We start from the raw sequence: 12,778 nt of genomic DNA, 5'->3' as shown, positions 1-12,778 counted from the left end.
GCCACAGTTGTGGATTTCCGAAGGGCCAACTTTGGCCTGTTCAATCAACTGCTAAGGGAAGTCCCATGAGAAAGGGTACTAGGCAGTAAAGGGGCTCATGATAGCTGGTCAGCATTCAAGGACCACTTCTTCCAAGCTCAGGATCAGAGCATCCCAATGAGTAGGAAATCAAGTAAAGGATCTAGGAGACCAGCGTGGTTAAACAAGGAGCTGCTGGGCAAACTCAAGTGGAAAAGGAGAATCTGTGGGTCCTGGAAAGAGGGGCTGTCCACTTGGGAGGAATATAGGACAGTTGTTAGAGGATGTAGGGAGGCAATTAGGACAGCTAAGGCCTCCTTGGAACTTAGTCTTGCAAGTCGGATTAAGGACAATAGAAAGGGCTTCTTCAAATACATAGCAAATCAAACTAACACAAGAGGCAATATAGGCCCAGTGCTGAACAAGGTGGGTGTCCTGGAGACAGAGGATACAAAGATGGCAGAAGTGCTGAATGCTTTCTTTGCCTCTGTCTTTACTCCTGCAGACTCTCCCCTGGGGGCCCAGATTCCTGTAGCCCCAGAAGGAGTCAGGACAAAGGAGGAGTTTGCTTTGGTAGATGAGGATTGGGTTAGGGATCAGCTATGCAATCTGGACATCTATAAATCGATGGGTCCGGAAGGAATGCACCCACGGGTGCTGAGGGAGCTGGCGGAGGACATTGCTAGGCCACTCTCCATAATCTTTGGTAAGAGTCCAGCGCAGAGCCACAAAGATGATGAAGGGAGTGGAACAGCTCCCTTATGAGGAGAGGCTGAGGGAGCTGGGTCTGTTTAGCTGGGAGAAGAGGAGACTGAGGGGTGACCTCATCAGTGTTTACCAGTATGTAAAGGGTGGGTGTCAGGATGATGGAGCTTGGCTTTTTTCAGTGATATCCAGTGATAGGACAAGGGGCAATGGGTGTAAACTGGAGCATAGGAGGTTCCACGTTAACATCAGGAAGAACTCCTTTACTGTGAGAGTGACAGAGCACTGGAACAGGTTGCCCAGGGGGGTTGTGGAGTCTCCTATGTTGGAGCTATTCAAGGCCCACCTGGACAAGTTCCTGTGTGATGTACTCTAGGTTACCCTGCTCTTGCGGGTGGGTTGGTGTAGATGATCTTTGAGGTCCCTTCCAACCCTTGGGATTCTGTGATTCTGTGGCAGAATGCGAGGGCTCTGGGCTGTGCCTGTGCTTCCTGGAGGCGCGTTGTGGGTTGTGCGGGTTGGGAGTGACTGTGGGAGGTTTGTGTGTGTCAGGCGGGCAGCGGTGAGCAGAGCCACCTTCCAGCAGACTAGGGGTCTGTGGCCGTGAGCGGCCGAGCTGCAGTGTTTGCAGGGATGTGGCGTCTGCCATTGGTCTGAGCAACCTGGGGGAGGTTTTTAGCACGGTCCTGCTAAACAGCATCCTCCTTGTAGCTGGGCTGAATGTCGGCTCTTGTGAGCGTCAAGGCCTCGATCCTTGTGCGATGGCGACAGGCCCTGTTGGAAGGGCTGTCCCCATGGTTCTTGTAAGGCCCTTAAAGGGCGCTGGAAGTTGTCTCTGGAGTCTTGTGTCGTGCCCAGGCCCAACTCTCTGTGCCTTTCCTGCTCAGAGCTGTGTTCTGAGGCTGCGGTGGTGTCTGTGCTCCTGGCGCGGGAGCGGCTCAAGAGGTCCTTGCGTGCCTAGTGTGTAGTGAGTAAAGCAGAGGCAGCGGTGATCCTCCTTGGGTGTGAAGTGGGCTGGGTGGTGGGAGACATTGAGGATGCCAATGTCGGGGAATTGGTGGTGCAGAGGATGGTGCTGAAGTCTGCCCGAGGCTTTGCAAAGAGGTGTTGGGAAGTGCATGGCTCTTTGGAGAGGTGTCAAGTGTGAGTGCGGGCAAGGGGTGTGCAGATGGGTGTTTGGAGCAGGGCTTGAAGTAGGTGCTGGGGAGAAGTGTGTTCTGCGCGGGTGAAGGAGAGGTTGGTGCGGTTGTGAGAAGAGAGGCAGTGAGGGCGTTTTGTGCAGAGGTCTTTATTTGGTGTGAATCCATAGGTGAATAAATAGGTGGCAGCGAGTGCCAATAAATAGAGCAGGTGTGTTGGGAGCAGCGGGTGGCAGAGCCGCGGGGTGTGGGCGGCTGTGTCCGTGGCTGTTGCGGAGGGTGCCGGAGGCCCGAGGTGGGTGCGTGCGTGCGGGCGCTGCCGCGGTGGTGCCGGTGTGGGGTCGGTGCGGGAGCGTGGGGTGTGCGGGCTAAGTGCGGGCGGTGCGGGTGAGGTTGTGCACGTGCTGGAAGCAGAGGCGAGCTTCGAGGCGGACGTGGTCCCAGGCGCAGGCGCTGTGGTTGTGGGCGCGCAGGAAGTGGTGGATGTGTCGGAAGTATTTGTTGATGGTGAGGAGCGGGTTGCGGGGCCCTTGTTGCGGGAAGAGCGTGGCGTTGTGCGGCAGGCAGTGCTGGAGGCGCTGGATGCGGTGCTGGAGGCCGTTGAGGAGCTGTTGTCGCGGGTGGTTGTGCCAGTGTTGGGGTGTGCTGGGGCTGCTGAGGGTGTTGAAGAGGTGCTGGAGTATGCGGAAGGCGGTGTAGGCGGCTTGCTGCGGGTGGGTGCTGTGCAGGAGGGTGTCGGGGAAGAGGGGCGGGTGGTGGTGGTGGTGGCAGGGCGGTGTGGGGCTGGGAGCCATGGCCTGGAGGAGCTGGAGGCTGTGCCAGGGGAAGGTGTCGTCGCGGGCAGGCTGGTGGTGGCAGGCGAGGCCGGTGGCGAGAGCCGTCAGGAGGAGCAGGAGCCCAAGGCGGGTGTGTGGTGTTGCGGGCGCAGGCATGGTGTGGCTGTGGGTGCTGCCTGGGGGTGCTGCGTCTCTCTCGGTGGTGGTGCGAGCGGGCTGTGTGCTGGGGCTGCTGCCGGGTGGCAGCTTTATGTGGTGCCAGCGCGGTTTGGCTTCCCCTTCCTTCCTTCCCCGCTTTCCGCTTGCGGCCAGTTTTGGGTTGTGGTTTCCAGTTTGGGCTGGGGTCTGTGCTCCTGGTGGGGAAGAGCCTTTTGTGGGGTGTGTGTGTGGGGAAGTCCTTGGCCGTGCTTTGGGTTTGTGTTTTGGTTGGTGCCGGTTCCGGCAGGGGTTTTGTCGTAGTGGTTGGTGGAGATGGGAAAGCTGAGGGGCAGGCAGATGTGCGGCGCTTGTGCTGCTGGTGAGTTTTGTTGTGGTTTCTGCTTTGCCTCTGTGGCTCTGTCTCTTTCCAGTTGTGTTGTGCTGGATTTCCCTTCCTGCCAACTACGTCCGTTTTCCTTTTGCTGGGCTGTAGTAGGGGTTGTGAGGTTTGACTTTCGGTCTGTGGTTTTGTGCCACTATGTCACTGTCTTCAAGTGATGACATCACTGGTTATTCTCTTTTTGGATTCTTTTTGACACTTCCCTGTTTCTCTGTTATGTTCTTGGTTTTCTCACTGTTGGTGCATCATTTCTATGTGTTGTTGAATGTTTTTTTTCAGTGATCTGGTTTTTTGTGTTGGCCCTAAGTGTATTCTTGTGTTGAGGGTGAGACATATGAGAGGTGATTGGTGAGGGCCCTGTGTGCTTAAAGGAGAGGAATGGGGCAGCTCCACCAGGTCGCTCTGGGTGACCTGTGCCACTGTGTGAGCACCCTGATGGTGAAGACCTTCTTCCTGATTTCTCATAGAAATCTAATGTGTGTCAGTTTCAAGGCATTCATTCCTCTTTGTCCTTTCCCAGCAGGCCCTTGCAGAAGAACCAACCCTCTGGGTATTTGCTGTGGGAGGCTTTGGGCAGTGGAAGCTCCTGTAAGGTCTTTGCTCAGCCTTCTCTTGTTGAGGCTTACCAAGGCCGGCTCCCTGAGCCTGTCTCTAGAGCAAAGGTGCAGCCCTCCCAGCATCCCCGTGGCCTCTTGTGAGCTCCTCTTGTGAAGCAGCTGCGCACCCTGTTGTGCTGTTTGTCCTGGAGGTGTTCCCAGGAGTGCAGGTGGAGTGTCAGGAGAGAGGAGGTGACGTGGAGAATGCCCTGCCTGCCTCCCCCTGCTCGTCACGCTCCTTGCGATGCAGGCAGGGTGCGCTGGCTTCCTGGGCTGCGAGCGCACACTGCCAGGTCCTGCAGCTTCTCCTCAAGCGAGACACCGAGGTCTTGTCCTCAGAGCTGCTCTCAATGCGTTGTCTGCCCAGCCTGGAGCTGTGTTTGGGATTGCCGTGAGCCACGTGCAGGGCGAACGTTGCACTTGGCCTTGTTGAACTTGACGAGGTTTGGCCTGGCCGGTTGTCAAGGCTGTTCGGGCCCCTCTGCATGTGGACTGCACCATACAGCTTGCTGTTGTTGCCAGCCTGGGTTAAGGTTCGCGCTATCCCAGTGTCTGTGTCAGTGGCAAAGATGTGGCACAGCGGCGGTGCGAACAGCAATCTGGCTGGAGAGTTGGAGTGTGCCCTGGGCAAGGTTGGTGGTGATGCGAAGCTGGGGGCAGTGTGTGATGCATCTGAAGTTGTGGTGCCATTCCTGAGGACCTTGAGAGGCTGGAGAAGTGGGCAGAGGGAAAGGTGGTGATCATTTGGTGAGGTGAGTAGCTGGAGAGAGGACATTTGCAGGTCTGTAGCGGAGTGGGGAGAGATCAGCGTCCAGGAGCTTCACCACAGAGCCACAAGAGCCACTGAGGAGGGAGCCCCGTGTCCTCAACAGGACTTGCCCGGGAGCCGCAGCTCAGCCTACCTGAGGGACTGACTCACCGGGGGTGAGGTCAGGAGGAGTGGCACCAGCTGCGAGTGGTTAAAAGCCTACCCAGGGAGCGCGGCGACCAGGAGCACGGCAAAGAGAGCGGGCAAACAGAGCGGGTCGAGGGAGTTTACGCGGCAGTTCATGCGGGCAGGCAAGCGGGCTAACCGTCTCATCAACAGGACTCGCCTGGAGCTCAGGAGGGGAAGGAGTGCTTGGTTGTGTGGAGAGACATAGATGGATCGATTGACCGGATAGGTCATGGTCACAACACGATCAAAAGCGGTAGTGAGTAATAATGTGGATATGCAGACGGAGCCTTCCTGCAGACATGCGGCCGTGCAGGTCTCTGGCTGCAGCAAATGCCTGAGCCCGGCACTTGCATTGAAGGGAGCCAGTGACACTGCTTGTGTTCGCTGTGAGGAAATAAATGATCTGCTCAGGCAGGTGGTTGAACTGAGGGAGGAGGTAGAAAGGTTGAGAGCCATCAGGGAATGCGAAAGTGAAATAGATTGGTGGAGCCACACCCTAAGGCAGGAGCGGAGGGAATTGGTTGAACAAGTGATGGATCCCCTTCCCTCCTACCATCAGACAGAAGGAGAGAACTTAAGGGACAAGGATGTATGGAGGGAGGTCCCTCCTCGGAGAGGTAAGCGAAAACCCTCGCAATCCCTTCCTCCCTTCCAGTTGCCCTTGAATAACAGGTATGAGGTCTTGGAAGTAGATGGCCAGGTAAATGGAGATGGAGAGGTACATCTATCTAGTGAGTCACCTAGGGCTTGTCACTCACCCCCATGCCTTAGAACTTCCCCAGCCAAGAAGAAAAGAAGAGTAATTGTGGTGGGTGACTCCCTTCTGAGAGGAACAGAAGGGCCCATTTGTCGACCGGATCCATCCCACAGGGAAGTCTGCTGCTTACCTGGGCCTCAGATTAGAGATGTTAAAAAGAAACTCTCTGATCTGGTGCAGCCCTCTGACTACTATCCGCTGCTGGTTTCTCAGGTTGGCAGTGATGAAATGATTACAAGGAGGGCAAGGGCAATGAAGAGAGACTTGAGGGCCCTGGTACGGCTGGTTAAAGGGTCTGGAGCGCAAGTGGTGTTTGCCTCCGTACCTGTTACAAGCCAGGGTGAAGAGATAAATAGGAAGATTCTGCAGATTAATGTATGGCTACGTGACTGGTGCCATAGGCAGGGTTTTGGAATTTTCAATCATGTGCTGCTGTATGAGACACCTGGTTTGCTGGTGGCAGGTGGGATACACCAGTCCCAGAGGGGGAAAAGGGTTTTGGGGCAGGGGTTAGCAGGGCTTATTGACAGGGCTTTAAACTAGATATGAAGGGGGGAGGGGATATAACTGGACCTGTTATGGACGAGCCCAAGTGAAACATGCTAGGGCTTGAAGGATGGTGGACTAGGGAGGACTATCAATTTATTGTTTCATTTGTGGGAAAGGATAGTTTAGACCCTGTCCAGCAGGTGAAAAAGGGTACTAGGGCAAGAGTTAGCAGAGCTCACTCACAGAGCTTCAGGTTAGATTCAAAGTGCGAGGGGGTCGTAGCTGAACTAGTGAGGCATTATTCTACTATTAATGAAGACCAAAAGGGCTCCCACCTCCCAAGGGTGCCATCAGCGTGCTCTGCTCGCTCCCTGAAATGCCTGTACACCAATGCACGCAGCATAGGGAATAAACAGGAGGAGTTAGAAGTCTGTGTGTTGTCTAAAGGTATGACCTAGTGGCAATTACAGAGACACGGTGGGACAGCTCACATGACTGGAATGTGCTCATGGACGTCTATGTCCTTTTTAGGAAAGATGGGTCAGCAAAGCGAGGTGGTGGAGTTGCTCTTTATGTGAGAGAGCGACTAGAATGTATTGAGTTCTGTCTGGGGGCAGATGAGGAGCAAGTGGAATGTCTGTGGGTACGAATTAAGGACCAGGCTGGTACAGGTGATACAGATGTGGGGGTCTATTATAGACCTCCTGATCAGGACGAAGGAGTTGATGAGGCTTTCTACTGGAAGTAGCCTCACAACTACATGCCTTGGTCCTCGTGGGGGATTTTAACTACCCTGATACTTGCTGGAAGACTCACACAGCCAATCATTCCCAGTCTAGAAGGTTCCTCCAGTGCATTGACTTCTTAATGCAAATGGTGGAGAAACCAACTAGGATGGGAGCGCTGCTAGATTTAGTACTCACCAACAAGGAGGGTTTGGTTGAAGTGCTGATGGTCAATGGCAGCCTTGGCTGCAGTGAGCATGAGATGGTGGAGTTTAGGATCCTGTGTGGGAGGAATAGAATACCTAGCAAGGCCACAGTTGTGGATTTCCGAAGGGCCAACTTTGGCCTCTTCAATCAGCTGCTAAGGGAAGTCCCACAGGAAAGGGTACTAGGCGGTAAAGGGGCTCATGATAGTTGGTCAGCATTCAAGGACCACTTGTTCCAAGCTCAGGATCAGAGCATCCCAATGAGTAGGAAATCAAGTAAGGGATCTAGGAGACCAGCGTGGTTAAACAAGGAGCTGCTGGGCAAACTCAAGTGGAAAAGGAGAATCTATGGGTCCTGGAAAGAGGGGCTGTCCACTTGGGAGGAATATAGGACAATTGTTAGAGGATGTAGGGAGGCAATTAGGACAGCTAAGGCCTCCTTGGAACTTAATCTTGCAAGTCGGATTAAGGACAATAGAAAGGGCTTCTTCAAATACATAGCAAATCAAACTAACACAAGAGGCAATATAGGCCCAGTGCTGAACGAGGTGGGTGCCCTGGAGACAGAGGATACAAAGATGGCAGAAGTGCTGAATGCTTTCTTTGCCTCTGTCTTTACTCCTGCAGACTCTCGCCAGGGGCCCCAGATTCCTGTAGCCCCAGAAGGAGTCAGGACAAAGGAGGAGTTTGCTTTGGTAGATGAGGATTGGGTTAGGGATCAGCTATGCAATCTGGACATCTATAAATCAATGGGTCCGGATGGAACGCACCCATGGGTGCTGAGGGAGCTGGCGGAGGTCATTGCTAGGCCACTCTCCATCATCTTTGCTATGTCGTGGGAAACGGGAGAGGTGCCTGAGGATTGGCAGATGGCAAATGTCACACCAGTCTATAAGAAGGGCAAGAAGGAGGAGCCGGGTAATTATAGACCAATCAGCCTTACGTCCGTCCCTGGAAAGGTGATGGAACAACTTATTCTTGACTCCATCTCTAGGCATATCAAGGATGAGGGGGCTATTAAGAACAGCCAACATGGTTTTATGAATGGGAAGTTCTGTTTGACCAACCTTATAGCCCTCTATGAGGAAGTGACTAGGTGGAGGGATGATGGTAGAGCGGTAGATGTGTTTTTTCTTGCTTTCAGTAAGGCATTTGATACTGTCTCCCACAGCATCCTCATAGATAAGCTAAGGAAGTGTGGGCTTGACGATCAGGTAGTGAGGTGGATCAAGAACTGGTTGAAAGGAAGAAGGCAGAGAGTTGTGGTCAATGGGGCAGAATCTAGCTGGAGGTCTGTGACTAGTGGAGTTCCTCAGGGGTCAGTGCTGGGACCAGTACTGTTTAATATCTTCATCAACGACCTGGATGAGGGAACTGAGTGTACCCTCAGCAAGTTGGCTGATGACACTGAACTGGGAGGAGTGGCTGACACACCAGAAGGCTGTGTTGCCATTCAGCGAGACCTGGACAGGCTGGAGAGTTGGGCAGGGAGAAACTTGATGAAATTCAACAAGGGCAAGTGTAGAGTCTTGCATGTGGGGAAGAACAACCCCATGTACCAGTACAGGTTGGGGGTTGACCTGCTGGAAAGGAGTGAAGGGGAAAGGGACCTGGGGATCCTGGTGGATAGAAGGATGACCATGAGCCAGTAATGTGCCCTTGTGGCCAAGAAGGCAAATGGCATCCTAGGGTGCATTAGAAAGGTGTGGTTAGTAGGGCAAGAGAGGTTCTCATCCCCATGTACTCTGCCTTGGTGAGGCCGCATCTGGAATATTGCATCCAGTTCTGGGCCCCTCAGTTCAAGAAGGACAGGGAATTGCTTGAAAGAGTCCAGCGCAGAGCCACAAAGATGATGAAGGGAGTGGAACAGCTCCCTTATGAGGAGAGGCTGAGGGAGCTCGGTCTCTTTAGCTTGGAGAAGAGGAGACTGAGGGGTGACCTCATCAGTGTTTACCAATATGTAAAGGGTGGGTGTCAGGATGATGGAGCTAAGTTTTTTTCAGTGATGTCCAGTGACAGGACAAGGGGCAATGGGTGTAAACTGGAGCATAGGAGGTTCCACGTTAACATCAGGAAGAACTTCTTTACTGTGAGAGTGACAGAGCACTGGAACAGGTTGCCCAGGGGGGTTGTGGAGTCTCCTACATTAGAGATGTTCAAGGCCCACCTGGACAAGTTCCTGTGTGATGTACTCTAGGTTACCCTGCTCTTGCGGGTGGGTTGGAGTAGATGATCTTTGAGGTCCCTTCCAACCCTCGGGATTCTGTGATTCTGTGGTCCATGGCAGGGCCTGAAGGATGCTGAGGTGTGCGGAGCATGTGTCTTGTGAGGAGACAGTGCAGGAGAGCTGGTCCTGTTTAGTCTAGAGAAGAGAAGGCTGAGAGCGGATCTCATGAATGTATTTAACTATCTGAAAGGTGGGTGCCAGGAGAATGGTAGAAACTGTGTTCAGTGGTGGCTAGTTGTGGGGTCTCTCTCTCTGGAGACATGCCTGGATGCATCCTTGTGTAAGGTGCTTTAGGTGTCCGTGCCTTGCCAGGGGATTGTACTGGATGGTGTGCAGAGATGCCTTCCCACCGTAAGGATTCAGTGATTGTGTGACTGTGAGTTCTGAAAGGTTTTGGAGCTTCCTGGATGCGTGATGTGGCTTGTGAGGGTTGGGAGTGACTGTGGGAGGTTTGTGTGTGTCAGGCGGGCAGCGGTGAGCAGAGCCACCTTCCAGCAGACGAGGGGTCTGTGGCCGTGAGCGGCCGAGCTGCAGTGTTTGCAGGGATGAGGCGTCTGCCATTGGTCTGAGCAACCTGGGGGAGGTTTTTAGCACGGTCCTGCTAAACAGCATCCTCCTTGTAGCTGGGCTGAATGTCGGCTCTTGTGAGCGTCAAGGCCTCGCTCCTTGTGCGATGGCGACAGACCCTGTTGGAAGGGCTGTCCCCATGGTTCTCGTATGGCCCTTAAAGGGCGCTGGAAGTTGTCTCTGGAGTCTTCTGTTCTGCACAGGCCCAACTCTCTGGGCCTGTCCTGCTCAGAGCTGTGTTCTGAGGCTGTGGTGGTGTTTGTGCTTGTGCCCCAGGAGCGCCTCAAGAGGTCCTTGCGTGCCTAGTGTGTAGTGAGTAGAGCAGAGGCGGCGGTGATCCTCCTTGGGTGTGAAGTGGGCTGGGTGGTGGGAGACATTGAGGATGCCAATGTCAGGGAATTGGTGGTGCAGAGGATGGTGCTGAAGTCTGCCAGAGGCTTTGCAAAGAGGTGTTGGGAAGCACGTGGCTCTTTGGAGAGGTGTGAAGTGGGAGTGCAGGCATGGGGTGTGCAGATGGGTGTTTGGAGCAGGGCTTGGAGTAGGTGGTGGGGAGAAGTGTGTTCCGCGCGGGCGAAGGAGAGGTTGTTGCGGTTGTGAGAAGAGAGGCAGTGGGGGCGTTTTGTGCAGAGGTCTTTATTTGGTGTGAATCCATAGGTGAATAAATAGGTGGCAGCGAGTGCCAATAAATAGAGCAGGTGTGTGGGGAGCAGCGGGTGGCAGAGCCGCGGGGTGTGGGCGGCTGTGTCTGTGCCTGTTGTGGAGGGTGCCGGAGGCCCGAGGTGGGTGCGTGCGTGCGGGCGCTGCCGCGGTGGTGCCGGTGTGGGGTCGGTGCGGGAGCGTGGGGTGTGCGGGCTAACTGCGGGCGGTGCGGGTGAGGTTGTGTACGTGCTGGAAGCAGAGGCGAGCTTCGAGGCGGACGTGGTCCCAGGCGCAGGCGCTGTGGTTGTGGGCGCGCAGGAAGTGGTGGATGTGTCGGAAGTATTTGTTGATGGTGAGGAGCGGGTTGCGGGGCCCTTGTTGCGGGAAGAGCGTGGCGTTGTGCGGCAGGCAGTGCTGGAGGCGCTGGATGCGGTGCTGGAGGCTGTTGAGGAGCTGTTGTCTTGGGTGGTTGTGCCAGTGTTGGGGGGTGCTGGGGCTGCTGAGGGTGTTGAAGAGGTGCTGGAGTATGCGGAGGGCGGTGTCGGCAGCTTGCTGCGGGTGGGTGCTGTGCAGGAGGGTGTCGGGGAAGAGGGGCGGGTGGTGGTGGTGGTGGCAGGGCGGTGTGGGGCTGGGAGCCATGGCCTGGAGGAGCTGGAGGCTGCGCCAGGGGAAGGTGGCGTCGCGGGCAGGCTGGTGGTGGCAGGCGAGGCCGGTGGCGAGAGCCGTCAGGAGGAGCAGGAGCCCAAGGCGGGTGTGTGGTGTTGCGGGCGCAGGCATGGTGTGGCTGTGGGTGCTGCCTGGGGGTGCTGCGTCTCTCTCGGTGGTGGTGCGAGCGGGCTGTGTGCTGGGGCTGCTGCCGGGTGGCAGCTTTATGTGGTGCCAGCGCGGTTTGGCTTCCCCTTCCTTCCTTCCCTGCTTTCCGCTTGCGGTCGGTTTTGGGTTGTGGTTTCCAGTTTGGGCTGGGGTCTGTGCTCTTGGTGGGGAAGAGCCTTTTGTGGGGTGTGTGTGTGTGGGGAAGTCCTTGGCCGTGCTTTCGGGTTGTGTTTTGGTTGGTGCCGGTTCCGGCAGGGGTTTTGGCGTAGTGGTTGGTGGAGATGGGAAAGCTGAGGGGCAGGCAGATGTGCGGCGCTTGTGCTGCTGGTGAGTTTTGTTGTGGTTTCTGCTTTGCCTCTGTGGCTCTGTCTCTTTCCAGTTGTGTTGTGCTGGATTTCCCTTCCTGCCAAGTCCCTTTTCCTTTTGCTGGGCTGTAGTGTGGGCTGTGGGTTTTGACTTTCGGTCTATGGTTTCGTGCCTCTATGTCACTGTCTTCAGTGATGACATCACTGGTTATTCTCTTTTTGGGTTCGTTGTGATTTTTTTATATTTGCTATTCTTTCATTCACTTGTTTTATTCAAATTGTGTGTGATTTTGTTTTTTTATTATTTGTAAATTATTTGTTTCTGTACAATTGTATAATTTCCCTCTCTTCAGATGTTCTTTTTGTATATTCTTCCTAGTCTGTTGCTTGAGTGCTGTGTCTGTATTGATGAAGCTTTCATAATGACTCTGCTTCCTGTTCTCTGTCTGAAGCTCATTGTTTTTTGGAACTCTAAATCTTTTGTAACTGTTGTTTTTTGGACAATTGTTAAGATTCAGCCATTTATATATTCTTTTATTTTCTCTTTCTGCCTGTTGAGGAGTTTGGTTTGAGCTGCATGTGTTTGTGTGATGTTGAGCAAAATACTCTCTACAGACAAGTTTTTCCCCCAGATTTCTGTGTTTTCTTGGAGATTTGCATTTGTATTATATTATCATTGATTCTACTGCAAGGTCTCAGTTTCTGTTGTTGTTTTTATCCCTGTCTGTGCATCGTGTCTTCTTATTGGTCTAATTGTATTCCAGTCGTGTGTTTTTTTCTGGAGAGACCTTAGTGCATTTCTGTTCTGAGGTTGGGTCTTATGAGAGGAGGTTGCCTATTGCCTTTTCCAGTGATGCTTTTGCGTAACTCTCCAGGAATGGCCATCTCCCAACTGCCCTGATCTCTTCTCTGATGTTCATAGAATCACAGACTCTTTGGTTTGAAAGGGACCTTAAAGCTCGTCACTTCACTAGACCAGTTTCCTCTGAGCCCTGCCCAACCTTGGCCTTGAGCACTGGCAGGGATGGGACCTCCACAGCTTCCTTGGGCAACCTGTGCCAGGGTCCCACCACTCTCATAGTGAAGAAATTCATCCTCATGTCTAATCTCCATCTTCCTTCTGTCAGTTTAAAGCCCTTCCCCTTCATCCCTACAGGCCTTCGTAAAACTCCCATCTCCAGGTTTCTCATAACACCTTTAGGCAGTGGGAGCTGCTCTAAGGTCTCCTGGAGCCTTCTCTTCTGCAGGCTGAACCAGCCCAGCTCTCTCAGCCTGTCTTGAGAGCAGAGGTGCTTCAGCTCTCAGAGAATTTCCATGGGTTCCTCTGGCCTCACTCAAGCA

At 53.9% G+C, this 12,778-nt stretch overlaps 3 protein-coding genes across 7 annotated transcripts in view; 1 reads left to right on the top strand and 2 right to left on the bottom strand.

Moving 5' to 3' along the window:
* Positions 1 to 12,778, top strand: part of UBAP2 (ubiquitin associated protein 2) — a 134,953-nt gene that overhangs the window by 104,776 nt on the left and 17,399 nt on the right. The window lies entirely within an intron of this gene.
* On the bottom strand, positions 2,231 to 2,827 carry LOC117437951 (interferon-like). The gene has a single exon (XM_034072996.1). It carries the CDS (start codon positions 2,792 to 2,794, stop codon positions 2,231 to 2,233), a length of 564 nt encoding a protein of 187 aa, XP_033928887.1. The 5' UTR covers positions 2,795 to 2,827.
* Positions 10,533 to 11,142, bottom strand: LOC117437950 (interferon-like). Its single transcript, XM_034072995.1, has one exon. It carries the CDS (start codon positions 11,094 to 11,096, stop codon positions 10,533 to 10,535), a length of 564 nt encoding a protein of 187 aa, XP_033928886.1. The 5' UTR covers positions 11,097 to 11,142.

This window comes from Melopsittacus undulatus, chromosome Z (assembly GCF_012275295.1).
Source record: "Melopsittacus undulatus isolate bMelUnd1 chromosome Z, bMelUnd1.mat.Z, whole genome shotgun sequence".
Classification (NCBI taxonomy): Eukaryota; Metazoa; Chordata; class Aves; order Psittaciformes; family Psittaculidae; genus Melopsittacus; species Melopsittacus undulatus.
Note: the sequence above shows the minus strand (reverse complement) of the source record. Positions and strands in the feature narration are given on the sequence as shown.

Coding starts and splice junctions, on each gene's coding strand:
- LOC117437951 (XM_034072996.1), bottom strand. CDS start 2,794: ATGCCTGCGCCCGCAACACCACACACCCGCCTTGGGCTCCTGCTCCTC.
- LOC117437950 (XM_034072995.1), bottom strand. CDS start 11,096: ATGCCTGCGCCCGCAACACCACACACCCGCCTTGGGCTCCTGCTCCTC.